General features: G+C 41.4%; 1 protein-coding gene across 1 annotated transcript; it reads right to left on the reverse strand.

Annotated features, from left to right (window-relative positions):
• Window positions 1-241: 241 nt before the first annotated feature.
• Window positions 242-2,054, reverse strand: LOC141343332 (zymogen granule membrane protein 16-like). The gene is made up of 4 exons (XM_073847929.1): window positions 2,001-2,054; window positions 1,725-1,818; window positions 1,365-1,509; window positions 242-1,196 (listed from the first exon to the last, which is right to left on the reverse strand). Exons 2-4 carry the CDS (start codon window positions 1,777-1,779, stop codon window positions 878-880), a joined length of 519 nt encoding a protein of 172 aa, XP_073704030.1. The 5' UTR covers window positions 1,780-1,818; window positions 2,001-2,054; the 3' UTR covers window positions 242-877.
• Window positions 2,055-19,544: the final 17,490 nt, after the last annotated feature.

A 19,544-nucleotide genomic window follows, 5' to 3' on the forward strand; every position in this document is an offset into this window, starting at 1 on the left:
TGTACAAAACAGCTAATTTTGCTGCTTGATATTGCAAATCGGTGTGTCTTGCCATTTATTTTTTACATTTATTATCATAATTATATGCACAGTTTGTTGTGGTGCAAACAGTTTAACTGTTTACTGCACATTGTTATTCCTCTCGTTATTTCGCTATAGTGGATAATGAACCGGAAGTCTCAGCCATAGGTGGATACATAAAAGGCAAAAAAATTGCAAAAAAATTGCAAAAAATAAATGATAAAGGCATTATAAACATTTTTAATAAGGCAGTTTTATTGTGATCTTCAAATAACATAAAAAAACATTATCAGTAGTTTTAATTAAAATCAACTTTAATACTTCAAGTTTAATAGTTAGCTTTAATAAAAATCAGCCCCTGGCTAAGTAAATTGCCTGAAATTTAAAAAAATACCAATATTCAGGTTATGTATATACATTCTTTGGAGAATTTGTCCAACTTGGAAAATCATTTCTTTTTGGCTGACAATGGTTTTTAGATTGACACACTTCTTTGTACTTTTTTAACAGTCAAAGTAGTGACATTAAACATGAAAATGTAATTTAGGTTAACATTGGTAAGGAATATTTAACTGACCTTATTTATTTTGTTCTAAAACCATTGTTACAAGAGCCTTTAAGAATTAATGTGTTAAAAGAAAAGCCCTTAAAGCATTACAATAAGAAAAACAACTTAATTCCAGTCTTCTTAATGTTAAATTCATTCATTAATCAGTAAATTATTAAGCACAAATCATTCTAATAATGCTGACAGCTCAGAAAGTCACAAAGAGCTCAGAAAAAACATGAGTAGGCTACTTGTTAACTGGCCTTTTCCTCACATACATAATGTGTAGCTTGTAAGATATTTTTGACTTTATGAAGTAGAATTGTAGTAGACAGCCCAATGAGCCCCAATGGAGGTAAGGGCAAATCCATTTTGACGGCCGCTGATGAAACGTAGTTCACTTCCATCGTGGGTTGGGTAGAAGTTAAATGAAGTTCCATAAGGCTGCCCCATTTTAAAAGAGCGTCCCTCGTTAGTGACAAACATAAGCTCACTGATATAACCAGAATAATACTTTCCAGAAATCTGAACGAAATGCTCATTGTTGAAGAGTGTCATCTCCTTTTCATTGCCATAAACATTCACGCCAACCAGTTCTGTCCAGTTACTGCCATATCTCAACTGGATCCTAAACAGATACAGTATGTGCCATTATAACATCAAATAACTAGACTAATACAGAATATGGTTTTATGTGAGGTAACCAGTCTAATAATTATAACAGATCAGGTTCTTTTGGACTTGATAAGAAGATGTTATCCAGTATGTGTCTATAGGGGTGTTTAGGGAAACCTACCCATTGATGTAGTTGTTGTAGTAATATCCATAGTATGGATATTCATAAATTCTGACTCCAGTGATGCGACCCTCATGTGCAGTGGAAAATTCGGTTCCACTGCCATCCCCAGCAGCAGGGGAATATGAGTAAAAATCAGGTAAAGCTGAAAAGGTAACAGATTATCAGCTGTAAGTGACTGAAATTATTTTTATTTTTTATTTTTATTTTTAAATTATTTAGTTATAAAGCTTAAATATGTATTGCTATGCTATGTTTAATGCCCAATTTTAACATTGTAGTGTAAAATAGCAGTAAGCACTTTGATGATTTATTTATTGCAATATATTTTTATTGAGCTGAACTGTAAATAATACTCACGCATGGTCATGCTCATGGCACAGAGGGCAGAGAGTACCACGAAATGATGCAGCATTTTGGATTGCTTAGCTGTCCACTAATAAATTGTAGATTGCTATTTTTAAAGACATCAAATAATGCTGAATTATAATTTATTTTTTAAAATGAACAAAAATCTTTTTTTTTTTTACTGTATAAACAAATAAATTAATACGTTTAAATAATTAAAAATACATTTAAGATGATTTATTCATGATGTAGAGTATTATATTGTTAGTTGTTATATGATGCCATTACCTGTAGTTGAGCCTGAGAGGGTGTTCGTTGAGTATGGTGGTTAAACCAAGCCTTCATTTATACTCTTTTGCTGGTCCAGCCTCTTTTTTTCATCCTTTTTAAAAGAATGTTTTTGAACTTAAAAAAAAAGCCTCATTAGTATTTCTGGAAGGAAAATATTTTAAGAAAGGAATTTCCTTTTTGTTTGTATTGTAAGTCACCTGGCACATTTTGGAATGCGGAATGAATTATGATATCATATAATTATAGGAACTGGTTTCAGGAACGTAAAAGTAGAAAGTTTTCCAGTAAACCTTTTCAAGCAAAATATTTTGTTTGCTAAAAGTTTGATTAGTTTGAGCTAATCAGATTAATATATTTAAATTATTAAAAAGATATAGCACTATATATATATATATATAACTTAGTAAATATATATATTTTTCTCCTAATCATATTAGAAGAAAATGCTAAAAGAATAATAATAATAATAATAATAATAATAAACAATGACAAGTTTTGAGCAAGTTATTAAAGAAATACATTAAACAAGTTGAAAATATTCATTCTTTGTTAATATGTGTGTGCATGTTAGTCCCTTTCTCAGTAACACTCAACTCACACACTGTCCACAACATTTTGAGCTTATACTGTATGTCACAAAAGTGAGTACACCCCTCACATTTAAGCAACCATTTTAGTATATATTTTCAAGGGACACTACTATAGAAATGAAACTTGGATATATTTTAGAGTAGTCAATGTGCAGCTTGTATAGCAGCATAGACTTACTGTCCTCTGAAAATAACTCGACATACAGCCATTATTGTCAAAATAGCTGGCAACAAAAGTGAGTACACCTTAATCCTTTAAGCCCTGGGGCCATTTTTGCCTCACTCAAGCTGATGTTTTCTGAGTGACATACACAAAAATAATGACTCCTAACTCAAAGACTGTAGCAAGGAGAGTCTAAAGGTTGGTATTATTTGATAGAAACCTTTCAGTGCTTTCAGAAGAAAAAAACATTCTCCTCCTGAGAAATCGCTGATAAAACTGTAAGAAAGATTTGAGTGTGCAAGATAATTTTTTCATATGTGTCTTATTTGACATTCAATATCTCAGGACAGAAATAAGGTAGGAGGGGGAAAAAATGATGATGTTCCCCAGCATGTTAGCTATATCAGTTTCAAATGTTTTTGGTGATAGCATAATATATCCAAAAGTTACAGTATTTTGTATCAAAATTGGCCTTTTTGTTTAGCTCTTTACTACGTGAATAAATTTCAAAAACTGTTGAACACAAAAATATTGACTCATAACTCCAAGGCCGTAGCAAGGGCAGTTGCAAGGTAGGCATCGTTTGATAGAACTTTTTCTATATTTTTAAGGAAAAAATTATCTTTGTAATTAAATACTCTCATGTTGAGAAATAGGTGATAAAATGTAAGAGAAAATTGTGTGGCCAAGGGGAATATTTTATATCATTCTTATTTGACATTCAATATCTCATAAAAAAAAAAAAAAAAGGTAGGAGAAAAAATCTTTTTTGGTGATGTTCCCCCAAATGTCTCTTGTGGTGATATCATGAATTAATCAAAAGTTACAGGATTTGGAACCAAGGTAGCCCTTCTTTTAGCCCTTTACAGTTTTGAAATTGTTGTTTTGTATTTGAAGTAATATCTTACTCAAATTTAATCAAAGTCCCAAACAATTATACTTATTTTATTCTACTCGATGAGACAAATTAAAATGACACATAAAATTTCTGAGCTGTATGATGTTTCTGACATATTAGAGTACATGGCACAAAAACATTTTTCATAAATTGTGAAAACATTTTTTTTTCTATTTATCCGCAAATAACTCAACAATACTTCGGAATTAATAAAAATGCACCACATGCATTGTAAAGGTCAGACTCAAAGCTTTCAAATGATACATATTTTGTGTTGATAAACACAGTTAATAAAAAAAATATATATATATATGTATTATTTTTTCGTCGCTAGAGGGCGCCCGCCGGTGGTACACTCTGGTTTAGAGGAGCTAGGCAGCACTGGTAAGGAGTTGATCAAAACGGTTGGATGCATTTGGAAGCAGAATTTCTAAGTTTTAAAATGATACCTAATTATAAGAAAGAACAGTTATATAAAAAGATAAAATATGCAGAAACTCTCTAGGCTTTACATTCTGCTTGCCAAGTGTACAATAGTGCTTTCCAACTAATTTCTTAAATTCATGGGTCTGTGTATTATTTACACACGAAATAAAACAATGGATTGTTTTGATTTTGGACTCATTTAAATCATGAAAATCTGCTGTAAATAATGATATGCCATTTTCCACAATCTGAGCATGTTTCATGAAATGAAGATGCCTTGAGACGAAGAACCATACAAGTCCATATTTTCAAATTTTGAGTAATAAGATTTTTTTCATTTGGATTGTGAACATTATATTATATTTTTTCATTTCACTTGAAAATAGACAACAAAAGCTTCTCAATTCTAAGGAGATAACATTTTTCAGTGTCAGTATTAAAAATCAAAAGTTATTGTGATTTATATTTCTAAAATGTGGAAGAACGATATATGTTCAGTTAGTGTGGAATAACAGTATAACTCCAGTTCATCATATCACTTTAAACCACTAAAGTTCTGATTCCTTTATCTTAGTTTTAATACAGTAACAGAAACTTCAGGTTAATATTAAGCACTTCTTTTAAGTTTATTATTATTATTATTATTATTTAAAACCAGAAAATACAGTATGAACAATGTACAATACATAGACCTTCTTAAAGTACAGGCAATAACAATGAATTATTAACAAAAAACAATATATAAATAAATAAATAAATAAAAACAATAAATACAATGCAGACATACATCATAGCTAAATATTATACGACATATCATAAGGTATACAAGATAAACTACTAAGATAAACTACTATGATTCATTTTACACAATATATTATACAATATACCCCACCTTACCCTGCATATGGCCTACATATACCAGTCTACTCTTTACATACTAGTGTCTCATAAAATGCTTGGGCCTCCACTGGCATGTAGGCTAGCATTGACATAAGGTCATGGTACTTCTCCTTCTTGATGGGGAGAGGGTCCTCATAAGCTCGAGCATATGTGCTGGAGAACAAGGGAGTTGGAGGTGGTTGATTCTTCCTCTGTTTGGTGATCAGCCAGGTCTTCCATCCCTCATAGAGACTGTGGCTCGTTTTGGTATGAATATACCATGGATCAGCAGCTGAAATTAACATTCAATAAAAAATTCAAAGATTCTACCTTACCTACGCACATATTCCCAACACTGACTACGTTTACATGGACACCAGTAATCTAATTAATGACCTTATTCTGAATAAGACAATAATATGATTAAGCTGTTTACATGAGTTGCTTTTAGAATATTCCTTTCATGTTCCCGTTTTACATGTTATAGTAGGCTACATAGATCGGTTAATGACACGCATCATTAACACGCGACGCTATCAGTTCATCTTCGTTATAGACTTTTGGATGTTTCGGTTTTAATTTGACAAAAGCTTGAAGTGGCTCTGGACATATGCAACACATTTTTGTGCATGCTGTGCTGCTCCAAAGCGTCTGCTCCATACAGCGAGCGTTTCAGAGCCAGACAGTTTTTAGGAAAAAAATCACACGCAAGCACAGTCACCGAAAGCCAGTTTAGTCTGACTGTTTTTGTTTGTTTTCATTTTGAAAACCCTGTTATCTTTGCCGTTTACGTCACATTACGCCTTGGAGGCTTTCTTTTATTTATTTATTTTTTATTAATTAATTTGATTGTGCGCCCTGTAATAAATGGTTTAGTCGGCATATAACACAGCATGTGATGGAGTCCATGCCTCGTCTTATTAGTTTTTGTTAATAAATGCTATATAAGCTAGTTTTATTTGATTGTTGTTATGCTGTTTAATTAAAAATAACAAATCCATCTTTTAAGAATTTGTTTTAATCTTAAAATTGATAGGTGTAGCCTATATGTAAGCAAAAGATCATGAATTCGTAAAAGTAAAAGTGAAAAGCATCCTAAGACGTTCCAATAGCGGAAATCCCGTTCACAAAATTAAAATCACAAATAATAGCCTACTAATGATGAAAAAGAACGGGTTGAATGTTAAATACGTTTCCATAAAACTATAAATTATGATAACAGACAAACTATTCATCAGCAATGAGCATTGATTAATCCCATGTTGTAGCAAAAAAATTAATAAATAAAAATGAAACCAAAGCATATGCACGTGCGACCAACTGAGATCGTTATGCCGCGTTCCAGGAAACCCGTGTTTTTCCAAACTTCTACCCGTGAAAGTGCTACAAAGTCCTGAGTCGTGGTTTGAAGACGTGATTTACGAGCTCAAAAACCTGTCTGGAACGCAGCATTTGTGTGTATCCTCTGGTGAAAAGTCCTACGCAAGGGGAATAGTGTGATTAAGGTGTGTACATGTCTTCCATAATGCGACTAAAATAAGAATACTCCACCTGTCTTAATTCGATTTGTGTTTACTCCGATTATGACTTTAGTCGGATTAAATTAATCAAAAATATCAGTTTACATGGTTGCTTCCTAATCAGAGTATTGTCTTAATCGCGTTAAAATCGGAGTATTGTTGTCCATGTAAACGTACTCACTGTTAATATAAAAAAAATCAACTCTTTTTAGTTTTTTACCTGTCACTTTCAACCACATCATGGATGTGATTAGGAAGCCAGGTGAACGCTTGAGTGTTGAGTCAGGGAGCTGCCTGAAGTCTGCACATGCCATCTCTATGACTTTGAATGGATGCTGTTGCCTGGCTCCACGGATCATCTCAGCGACATTGCTAGGGGTGTAGAGTGTGGACCCCTTACGCCTCTTCTCCAGTGTGGCAAAGGAACGGTCACAGGGAAGGAAGGAGTGACCATATACCATGAACTTCTGCTCTATCTGACTGAAGTACCGTCTGGACACGAGCAGGGCCATTAGGTTTAGGACTCGCCAGTTGTTGTTCTGCCCACAGCATCGGTCACTATAGATAATAAGCTTCCGTTCCTTTGCATGGACAAGGGGAGCAAAAGATGTTTCTACCCACTTCAAAAGACAGCTTGCTACCTCAATGGAACCTCTGTGAGCGATGCCCTCATGCCAGAGGCACATTGTAGGAGGATTGTCAGTGCCCATCTCCTGGATACAAAGGTTGTAGTTGGCCAACTGCCGTTGATAGTACACGTTGGAATGTGTCAGGTTTGGTGTGTACACTACCCCCTGCATGTCAATACAAATGACATGGCAGTCTTTATTGGCTTTGGCCCACTCTGTGTCAGCCTGCAACTGGGTATATGCTTTTTCAGCTTTACGGTGATGAAGCTCACTTTCAGTTGCAATCTTCAGCCTTTCTTCATCTGTTGTTGCAGCTGTTAATTTTGAGAACAGGGCATCACATTTTGCACAGGTGTCACTTCTTGGCTGCCCAAAACTGAGGTTCTGCTGCTTGAAGATGTCCCTGTAGAGCCAGAACTTTGCAGTAGATGATGGATTATTTTCCTTGTAGAGGCGATACATGCGGAGCAGGTTTAAATCAGGGCTCAGGTACTCCCTCTCCACATCTCCCTTCATTCGTGAGTAGTGGTTCGGTTGGCGTGGGAAGCTCTGGATATGCTCTCTTATTCCCTCTCTCACTGCAGGATGAATGCTATGAGGCCTAAGAAAAATACACAACTTATGAACAAGGGAAATATATTATGTTGGTCCTTTTTTGGCATAATTGCATTTTTTCTGCATTATAGATGAGAGCATGTGGTCCTTCAAGACTTCTTAATGACTCACCTGTTCTTATGTTTTCCTCTTAAGTCCTCTAATGGAGACCATTAGGTAGCTGACCTCAGCTACCTGCTCTGTTCCCTCAGACTGACTGCCTAACTTATCTTGAATAACCTTTTCAAAGATAATAAACTTTAAGTATAAATATGTTACAGGCAATCTATTCAATTACCTTAAATTAAATCTATTAAAATCATGTAATAAGAAGCATGTAATAAAAAGTTAACAAAAGGAAATCACTAGGCTATATAAAACTTGCCTGTAGGCGACTGTTGGTCAGTTGAAAGACTGACATAAATGTGGCCTTACAAACAGCAAGTCTCTGCCCTGCTTGTTGCACATGGTACTTAAAGGTGTACTTTCTTTTGGGAACCTCAGTGTCAGGCCCATGTGGTCGTCTGCGACTCACCTTGTGCAAGAAGTAAAAAGATACCATAGCTAAGCATAGCTAAGCAGGCTAGCCATCATGTATAGCTGTCAAGTTAGTGTCATTATTTACATGAGAGGGCTTTGGTTAGGAGAATGAATAAGCATGTGTATGCCTTTTAGGGCACCAAAGCACTTTGGTCTGTAATGCAATTGGTGGTATACTTGATGCCCATCATCCTTCATCCATTCTCACAAACCTTAACATTTACAGGCTCATGTGAACTCATGTCTTAGTGGATTCCAGGTATAGGGGGCCTACAGTAGTCTTGGCCTATGTGGTGACTATATGATATTAATTTAACAAGTAGTGACAAATTGCAAGGCTAGATAAAATACCTAGGCTACTTTATAGCCTAGCCTAAACCAGCAAAGAAAAAAAGAAAAGCAAAATAAATATACATATAAAAAGAACACAATCACTTCAATAAGGCTATTTAGAAAGGGGTGCCAGCTAAGAGTAGAATCACCCAGAAGGACTACAATAGCATAACTATAACTGGTCTAGTCACACACACTATCTAGAATACTATAATTGGAATAGCCACACACATATAGCTATATATTATACCATGCCTATTATACCTACAATTACAGACACACAAGATACATCACATGTATAGGTAATAGTCCACTACAAAATGCAACACTTAATGTCACTGCACACACCCACTAAAGGCATCACTGCATGCAGCACTGACTTGGCCAAAGCAGACACCGCAAGAAAATAAATCAATAAGCAAAATTTATAACACTAATAATACAGCGTATTATTAAGTAGGGAAAAAAACATTGGCTACAACTAGCTCCTGTTAAAGTTCGCTCATGCCTAAAACGGCCGCAGACTGCGAGGCATATTATTTTATTTGCATTAGCCTACATCTGTGAGAAGACAGCATCAGGTGACTCACTAAACCTGATCATGCAAAATGAAACCAAGTGCATCCCCAGGTCCCCCAGTCACATACTGCTGACAATACGGTCATGAACTTACCTGCTCCAAACTAGAAAGAATGATGGCCTGCTCATAAGAGACAGCATAAAACTCTGTGAATAGCTGGAGTTTTCTGTCATCTGTCAGGCTTGCACACTGCCGAGGACATGTCTCCTTGCACACCTTGCCCTTAACAGAAAAAGTCATATTATCGTTTTTAGCTTCACTTAACACTTCAGAGCTATTAGCAGAGTTACTAGCTACAATAGCTTACATAATAATGAAAGGTAATTACAACGCTAGCATACGTGACAAAGCGTGGCTGCCACTCGGACATCATATTTAGGTGGTTATAAAGAGTAGAGACATGCTGAAAACGTCCCCTAGGCTATATCATAATTTTCTCAACTTTCATTTCGACCTATTCATGACTGATATTGTAGTGGACCACGCATTCCAGGGCCCAGTTTATGGCGAGGCCACAATAGTGGACAAAGGTTTGCTACATTTTGATTGGATCTTGGTGGACTAACATAAGCAAACTGTCCAACGCCATCAGATAAGGATGCCAGGACAACTGCCAGACACCTCTTAGAGGGCAAGAAGAGACCTTTGGCACAAAAACCCAGGAAGAACAGAACTTCCTATTGGTCAAGACGCAGTTTCTGCCCTTCACCCACCTTGAAACTGTTTTCTAAGGTTTGGTCCTGTGACGGTCATAAAAATTCCTTAGGATCTCCAGACGCAAGCAGCAGTGGGTGAAACAAAGAGAGATCACAAAGATCCATCCAAATCCATTCATAACTATGTTTTCAAACCTTGAACTGATGCGAACCATAACACACACATCTTATACTTATTCAGAGAAATAAGTATTCTCACTGACAGCAATGTGTAGTGCAACATCTTACACAAACTCAGCTGTCAATGGACAAATGAATGCAATGAATGTTCATTACATGATCAAATGTTTTCTGATTGTGTTTTGGAAAGTGAGAAATGCACCAGTAAAACATTATTGACACTTTTCTAACTTTGTGTTTGGACTATGCAAATGACTTCCACAAGAGGAAAGAAGGGTGGGCTACCCCATGTCCCCCGCTCTGATGGAACCAGCCAATCACAGCATGGAAATGGAGAAGCACCAAGTTGCAATCTCCTCCTCATCGAAAAGTTATAAAGGTACCTCTCCAAAAGACACTCCTTGTTCTGAGTCTGAGTCCCGTAGGGGAAGGGACACTAACAGAGCAACAAAGTTCTGAGTCTGAGGCCCGGCAGGGTGAGACACTAACAGAGCACCAAAGTTCTGAGTCTCCAGCACGTCCAGGGGACGGTAACAGATCAAACTTCTTTCTGAGTCTGCGGCCCGTTACTGGGAAGGCAGCAACAGATACCTCCATTCTGAGTCTGCGGCCTGTGAAGGAAGAGACACTAACAGAGCAACAAAGTTCTGAGTCTGCGGCCTGTGAAGGAAGGGACACTAACAGAGCAACTAAGTTCTGAGTCTGAGTCCCGTAGGGGAAGGGACACTAACAGAGCAACAAAGTTCTGAGTCTGAGGCCCAGCAGGGTGAGACACTAACAGAGCACTAACAAAGTACTGAGTCTGAGTCCCGTCGGGGAAAGACATAACAGTTACACCAGTACTGAGTCTGACCTACAAGGGTGAGACAATAACAGACACAACCATTCTGAGCCTACTGTCCAGAGAGACAGAAACAGACGCTCCACGCTTCAAGTCTCCAGCTTTGAGGCAGCAGCAGATACGACCACGTTCTGTCTGTGAAGAAAGAGATATTTTCCACGTTCAGAGTCTTCGTCCAGCGAGGCAACAACAGATGCAGCACGTCCTAAGTCTCCATCCGAGAGAGACAAAGCGGATTGAACAAGTTCTGAGTCTCTAGCCCAGAGAGGCAGAAGACCAACAGACATTTGCAACAAGGTTGAGCTCCAGCAAGCAAACCTTCACTTCAGGTACCTTTGCTTGCGTGTTCCAAGCTAAGGGCCTTCAGCACCTACACCAGGGTCACATCTGCGTGTTCCAGATCTTCGGACCCTTTGGTGCTCCAGGAGAACAGCATCCTACAGCGCTTCATGCTCAAGGCTGTCGAAACGGATTCCTGCTCCTTTTCCCACTGACTGCTCCCAGCACAACCAGTGGAAGAATTCACCGCTACCGGACTGCTCAATCAACCACAGAGAACGTAAATATCACTTCCAATCCTCTTCCAGAGACCTTGGCATTGTTGTGTACTATCAGTATATGATTTTTCTAATTTACATTAGATATTGTATAGCTGATTGCAGTTGATAACAAATAATAGCTCATTTATTTGTTTGATGCAAAATAAGGTTCTTCACCTTATTTGTTTCAGAGTAGCAACAGTTTATCTTTCCATAAGATAACATAGCTATGACATAGTAACACCCAACTGAATCACATTTTATGCATCTTATGCACTTTATTCCTTTTGCATTTATCGTATTCATTTAATAGTTGATTACTCTTGTCTATCATTTGTTAATAAATTTATTTTATTACACTTGTGTCTTCCTTGTGTTGATAATACAGTGAGAGGTTCTACAAGCTAGATATCCCACCAATCTTTCTTATGTGATGTACTCATAACCGCACATTAAGTGACATGTGATCCAAGAATCATAACGTCATCGGTGATACGAGTACCCATCACTACACTATTTCGCTTTTCTAGTGGGCGAAAGCAGAACTCACTTCATAATTGACATCCCTAGGTGGGCCAAGTTAAAAACGAGATGAGTCTCCTGTAAAATTCACTACATAAATATAGTAGACGCCCAGTAGGCTACACGCAAATCTAACTGTAACAAGTTAGTCAGATAGGATACATTGTAGACATATGTGGCGTAATCTGGGAAAACCCAACACATGGTGATATTATCGCATTTTTAGATATAGATATCACATGAAAGCTGGGTTCAAGCCCTTTCCAAAACTGTTTTTATTTTGAATTTCGAGAAAAACGGGTTTAAAGTTTCTCTTTCACTTCTAATGGTCGCGGTCTGTCAGGAGCGCTTTATTGTATCATTACACAAACACACTTACTCTGAAGAGGACAGTTTTCCATTGTTTATCATGATGGGCATAGTCTAGAACTTTTGATCACTTCTTGTATATTTAGATAGCTCCAATAGTGCACCTTGTCGTTTATTTAGAAAAGCTGGCGCAGCGCACCTGTGTATACCATCTGACGATATAAATAAATATATAAACAAATAAACTCTGCTTGCCGTACTTTACACAGGACTGGTGGGAAATATGAATGAATACAGCTTTATTATATATGGTATGTGGTTTATTTTGATAGGTTAACTGTTTATGCGGTGTTTAGCGCTCCTCGGCGCGTTCAGAGAGAGAGAGAGAGAGAGAGATCACATCACATATACGGTTCTTCCACTCACCTCTTTCGGTGGATTTTCCCTGGTTTTTGTTCTCCTCTTCGAGTCAAATATGGTTCCCTTCCGGAGGGAACTCTACGCTGCGTCCTGGTTAGGACACTTTGGGAACTGCTTTCAGCGTGACCGGTTCTGAAGCTTTTATAAAACAACGGCAATGAACTTGACATTGACCGGCGCCAGCCCATGACGTCATTAACAAGGCGCCTACTAGTATAAAAGGGCGCTTGTGAATGCATCAACCATCTTTTTGTTCTTCAGATCACCTTGTTCTAAGCGTGAGTATGATGGCAACGCCCGGAGCTAAACGTTTCAGAAAGTGTGCTGATCCGTGTCAGAGGAGTCTGACACCGGATGATTCACACAGTTTGTGCGTCATATGTTTGGGTGAGGAGCACGCGCGCTCCGTCCTTGAGGGGGCGGAGTGCGTCCATTGTGAGGGCTTTCCTATTAGAAAGCTCCGTTCTCGTTTGTCCCTTTTCTCGAGGGAATCGGGACATCCATCTGCCCCACGCGGCTCTGGTCCCGCGGCAGCCGAGGCTGCCCGGCGGCTGAGATCATGGGGCTCGCAGGTGGAGCTCGCTGACGAGTTTGAGAGAGGCGTGCGTCTCTCACGCTCGCCAGCGGGAGACGAGGACGCGCTGCTGGAAGAGGATGTGTTATCCCTCACATCCTCAGATCCAGCGGCAAGTGCTCTGTTGGCTGCTAGCCAGGGCGAGCAGGAAGAGGCTGAGATGGGCGAAGATGAGTCTTTTGAGCCCGTCCAGCCCTCCTGCCCCGCGTATGAGGAGCTGATGGACGTCATGGGGCCGGGCCTATGATGAAGCTACTATCGCACTCTGACGGCCCGGCATACGAACTGACATATTGGGTGTTATGTGTGTATGTAAATGTTTGTCTACCAGCTCCGCTTGGGTGAGACGTAGTTTGGGCTCCTTAATCTGAGCCCCTATATCCCCGAGTGTTAAGTGTAGCCAGGTCTCCCCTCAATCTGAGATAGTGTCTAGACCTCCACTTCTGTTAACTCCTGTGGGGTTAAAGCGTTGTTAGGCTCCCTCTCACGTGTGAGAGTGTTTTTCCTGGAGCCTCCGCCATCTGGAGCTCAGTGTGGCAAACCTGCATATGCACGTTCACCCACCCGCTGGGTGCGGTAGTCTACCCCGTCCCGTGGTAAAGAGTCCCTTTAGACTCCGCTCGTCTGAGTGTGAAGACCGGGAGGCTTGGGTAGGTTCCCCACCCTCCTTTAGGATAGGTGCAACCCAGGGTTGAGCGCATGGGCTGCCTTTCTTTGTGAGTCAGTGCACTGAAGGCCCCGCTCCCCAGGGCCCTGTCTAATAGGGAAAGAAAGAAGTTTCTTTAGTGAGAGAGGAAAGGTTAGAAACCCCTAAGTGTGAGGATTTCTTTTTCAACACTGATTTCCCACAGTTCTATCAGATTCGGACAGTGCTGGTAGCTGGTAGGCTCTCGTGAGCCTCGCTCTACTCCGAAGCGTACAGTGTTAGGCCCTCCTTGGCGGTAGCCCTGGTCTGGCCTCCAGGCTTCACCTCTGAAACCTGTATAGACGCTTACAGCTCTGTCCAGATAGCATTTAAGGGGCTGAGTGTAGTAGGTCTCCCCTCATCATTAGTGAGCCCTGTTGGTTAGCACCTCCACTCCTAGACTTTCCTGCCACGGTGAGCGTTGTCAGGGTGTTGCAGGCTTCCTCTCGATTGAGAGTCCTTCTGTAGGAGCCTCCGCTCTTCGCTGCTGCTGTTCAGACCTCCCTTTCGCCTATGGCGTCATGTCGTAGGTTGGGTCTTCCCCATGGGTTAGACTGAGAACGGTTAGATGTGTTCTCCTACATGAGAACCGTCCAGTTGCAGCCTTCGCTCCCCTCAGTGCTCCGCTGACAAGTACATACCCATGGCATTAGCTGGTAGGCCTGCTTAGGCCTCGCTAACCGCTGTGCTCGGTGCTTTTTGCCCTCTACCAAAAGCTGAGTATTGTTAAGGCTCTCTCTTTCCAGATTTGAAGCCTCCACTTTACAGTATCCTGTGAGGTGGGTTCATGTACTTGTAGCGTTGAGTGTAGCCAGGTCTCCCCTCAGTGAGATTTTTGTTAGACCTCCACTCTCGAGCATCTCTCGCTAGGGACTAATAGAATACCGCTCACCAAGACTGAGTGTTGTCAGGCTTTCTCTCTCTGTGAGATTCGTGCAAAGCCTCCACTCTACAGGGCCCTGCTCTCAGCATTTGGGCCCTGCTGTGAGTCCTGGTATTCTCTGAGCGTTGAGTGTAGCTAGGTCTCCCCTCACTAAAAATATTTGGGTGAGATCTCCACTCCATAGAGCTAGGAGATTGAGCGTTGCTAGGCTTCCCCTCATCCGAGGGTCTCTGTGAAGCCTCCGTTCCCCTGAAACTCCGCTCCGGGTACTTTCAGACGTGAGTGTAGCTAGATCTCCCCTCACTGTATATTTGGTGTGAGATCTCCACTCTGTAGAGCTGGGAGGTTGAGCGTTGTCAGGTGTTCCTCTCATTCTGAGAGTCTCTATGAAGGCCTCCGTTCCCCAGAAGCTCCGTTTTTAGTACCTCCAAGCGTGAGTGTAGCCAGGTCTCTCCTCACTTAGAGCGTTGAGGCCTCCACTCGTAAAGAGCTGGCGGATTGAGCGTGGTGGGGCTTCCCCTCTGGTGAGGCCCCCGTTCTCCAGAAGCTCCGCTTCCAGTCTTTCCCTCCAGGCGTGAGTGTAGTCAGGTCTCCCCTCACGAAGGGTTATTGAGATCTCCACTCCCAAGAGCTAGTGGATTGAACGTTGTCAGGTTTCCTCTCTTTTTGAGAGTCTTCTGTTAAGCCTCCGTTCTCCAGAAGCTCCGCCTTCAGTACCTTAGGCGTGAGTGTAGCCAGGTCTCCCCTCACTAAAGGGGCTATTTTGAGACCTCCACTCCTGAGAGCTAGTGGATTGAACGTTGTCAAGGTTTCCTCTCCTTAGAGAGTCTTCTGTGAAGCCTCCGTTTTCCAGAAGCTCCGCCTCTGTACTTACAAGCATGAGTGTAGTCAGGTCTCCCCTCACACAAGGGTTTATGTTTGAGACCTCCACTCTTACAGAGCTCCGAAGCTCCAGGCTTTGCTGTCGCCTGTGATAATTATATGGTGATTCCCTCGCTACGCTCTGGGCACCTTCTCAAACCCACAATAGTGGTGAGTACTCACGCGAAACTTTGAGCACTCCTTAAAAACCCACGTGAAGTGGTAAGTGCACACGCAAGTCCTTGGGCACTTTCTAAAATCCACATGAGTGGTAAAGATTCCCCCCTAAGGTTGGGTTCTTTTTTAAAATCCTGTACGGTATGGGTTACGCATTATTCTCCGTTCCCATTCTAGAGTTGGTTCTAAAAACCCCTGGGTTTTTCCAACTCCACTACAGACAGCACTACTTATAGGATCGAGTGTCGCTAGGCTTCCTCTCATCTAGAGAGTCTTCTTGCAGAAGCCTCCACTCTCCTGAGAACTCCACTTAAGTGGTTCTATTGCTTAGGCTCCTGGAGCCTCATGGATCACCTCCAGTGTTGAGTGTAGTTAGGTCTCTGACCTCCACTCCCAGAGTTCCCCGCAAGCACAGAGTGTTGCTAGGCTTTCTCTCGTTTAGAGAGTCTCTTTAGAGCCTCCGCTCTTCAGAACCCCCGTCTAGTGTGAAGGCTTAAGGGTAAGCTTCACTACTAGCGGTGAGTGTAGGTAGGCCTACTCTCGCTTAGAAGTATCAGGCCTCCACTCCTAGGAGTTCCGTGCTTGGGTGGCCGAGCCAGCTGTGACGTCGGCCCAAGTGATTCTCGCCGGTAGTGGGGAGTGATGTTCCTTCTTGACTCCTCAATCAGTCAGTTGTTCACTTACTGCTCAGCATGGCGGCGTTGGTATATCGTTCCCAAAGTGTCCTAACCAGGACGCAGCGTAGAGTTCCCTCCGGAAGGGAACGTCTCAGGTTACGTAGGTAACCCTAGTTCCCTGAGGACAGGGAACGAGACGCTGCGTCTCGTAGCCATGCTTCGGGCCCCACTCACGTCTCCATCAGACAAAAAGATGGTTGATGCATTCACAAGCGCCCTTTTATACTAGTAGGCGCCTTGTTAATGACGTCATGGGCTGGCGCCGGTCAATGTCAAGTTCATTGCCGTTGTTTTATAAAAGCTTCAGAACCGGTCACGCTGAAGGCAGTTCCCAAAGTGTCCTAACCAGGACGCAGCGTCTCGTTCCCTGTCCTCAGGGAACTAGGGTTACCTACGTAACCTGAGACGTTTTCCAGCATCCCTCGTAAACGGTTTTTCCGCGTGACGCTATTTTAAAGTTTAAAATGCGGACTCTTGGTCGCGCGAAAATATCCCCAAACTGTTTCTGTATACAAAGTTCACACATACAATTAATGTCACATGGTTATCTCATTTTTTGTTTTTTTGGACTTATACGGTTATTCGTCGCACACACTCAAATGACAAGCATAATAATCATGAGAATATTACAGCATGTGCGCATTTGGAGTTGTATGTGTTATAATTCGATGACCATGTTTTGTGAAGGTATGAATAAAAGCACAAAGTGAAACTATAATCCTTTGACCTATTGCACGCCAACTGAGCTCTTTAGATTCCATGTTGTTATAGCACAATGAGCTGTAACTTTGGATCTCTTCAATAGATTATGGTAAGTCTAGACTAATTTTAATCATGAGAATCCACTGAAAATAATGTTGTGCAGTTTAAGATCTATGCATGCATCTTGAAGTTAGGAGCTAAAACATCAGAGGACTGCAACCTCTTATTTTTTTGTTAAACTAAATGACCCAATTCTTTTTTTATGCATTACAGCTTTATGAAGGAAATCTTTTGATTTGATCAATGGATTATGGTTTATTATTAACTACTTATTATTATTATCATATCATATTATATTATCAATTAAAAATTTAGTACTTCAAGTAGTGTTCTCTCATACTGACCACTGGATGTTCAACATGGCATCTCATGGCAAACAACTCTCTGAGGAGTAACAATTAGAATTGTTGCTCTCCTCAAAGATGGCTATTAGAGGCTCAATAACTCCCTGAAACTGAGTTACACTACAGCGGTCAGGGTCATACAGAGGTTTTCCAAGATGAGAGTTCTGGAAAGTGATTTCATGCCTCTCTGTGGTGGTACAATGATGCGTCTTTCACTAGAGGATATCAGACTTCTTGAGGGAGTGTAGATACGAAGTAGTGAATGGAGGTAGGCAGCTGATGAGCCGGTGGCTGTCCTATATGCCAGCATCAGTGTCTTGAATTTGATGCGGGCTGTAACTGGTAGCCAGTGACATGAAGAGAAGGATATGAAGAGAGGTGTGACATGGGCCTTTTTGGGCTCATTGAAGACCAGCCGTGCTGCTGCATTCTGAATCATTTGTAGAGGTCTGATTGTACATGCTGGAAGACCGGCTAAAAGAGCATTGCAGTAGTCCAGCCTGGAAATGACTAGGGCCTGGACAAGGAGTTGTGCAGCATGCTCTGTTAGGAAGGGCCTAATCTTTCTGATGTTGTGCAATGCAAACCTGCAAGATCGAGCAGTTTTAGCTATGTGGTCTTTATAAGTCAATTGGTTGTCAAAGATTACACCCAGATTTCTGGCTGAAGTCGATGGGGTAATTGTTGATGAACCTAACTGGATGGAGAAGTCATGCTGTAGAGTTGGAGTGGCAGGAAAGACAAGGAGCTCAGTCTTTGCAAGATTGAGCTGTAGATGGTGTTCCTTCATCCATGCAGAGATATCCACCAGGCAGCCTGAGATCCGTGCAGCTATTGATTTATCATCTGGTTTGAATGAAAGATAGAGCTGTGAGTCATCAGCATAACAATGGTAGGAGAAGCCATGTGCCTGTATAATGGGACCCAGAGATGTAGTGTATATGGAGAAGAGGAGGGGTCCAAGAACTGATCCCTGAGGAACCCCAGTGACCAGTTGATGAGTTTTAGATACCTCCCCTCCCCAGGCCACTCTGAAAGACCTACCAGAGAGGTAGGATTTGAACCCGTGAAGTGAAGTCCCTGTGATGCCCAGCGATGAGAGGGTGGACAGGAGGATCTGGTGATTCACTGTGTCAAAGGCTGCAGATACAGTAGGTCTACCAAAATGAGTACTGATGATTTGGAATCAGCTTTTGCAGTCCGCAAGGCTTCAGTGACAGACAGTAGCGCAGTCTCAGTTGAATGGTCACTCCTAAACCCTGACTGGTTAGCATCCAGTAGTTCCCTTCCGGGAACTCGAGCTGCGTCATACAACGCTATGGGGAACGCCATTGGTGGGCAGCATTCTGAGTCATTGTCTAACAACCAATAGAACGACGGGAGTGTCGTCACAGGCGCGGTGACGTCAGCGACCAGGAAGTATAAAGCACGTGCGTTTGAAGCCGGTGGCAGCTTTTGTCATTCAGCGAGAGCGCTCTGTGTCTGTCTGTCTGTCATTTTGCTGTTTTTCGGTGCCAATTGCACTCATTTTATTTGAGCAAATATGACATCCAAAAGGGGAAAGAAAGTTTCTTCGGCGGTTCAGCAGCCACATAGACGGTGTGTCCATCCCTGCCAATGTTTTATTGTTGGTGGGGACACACACAGTCTATGTGTGGTCTGCTTGGGAGCGGGGCACACACAGTCAGCCCTCAAAAAGGCTGACTGTCCGCAGTGTGAGCGTCTTCCACTGCGGGTGCTCCGTTCCAGGAAAGCCCTCTTCGAGGAGGAGGCTTTCACAAGCTGCACTCGTGGGGTTCGCAGCTCGATCTGCTGCAGGGTATGGAGACGGGTGAACCCCTATCTCCTCCCACACTCAGCGGATCGAGTGATCTCCTCTTGGATGTTGAAGCCCGCAATGCGGTTTCTTCCCCCCGAGAGGAGATTTCAGGGCTTCTTCTATCTTCCTTCGAGGATGTT

The sequence above is a fragment of the Garra rufa genome, chromosome 9 (genome assembly GCF_049309525.1).
Source record: "Garra rufa chromosome 9, GarRuf1.0, whole genome shotgun sequence".
Classification (NCBI taxonomy): Eukaryota; Metazoa; Chordata; class Actinopteri; order Cypriniformes; family Cyprinidae; genus Garra; species Garra rufa.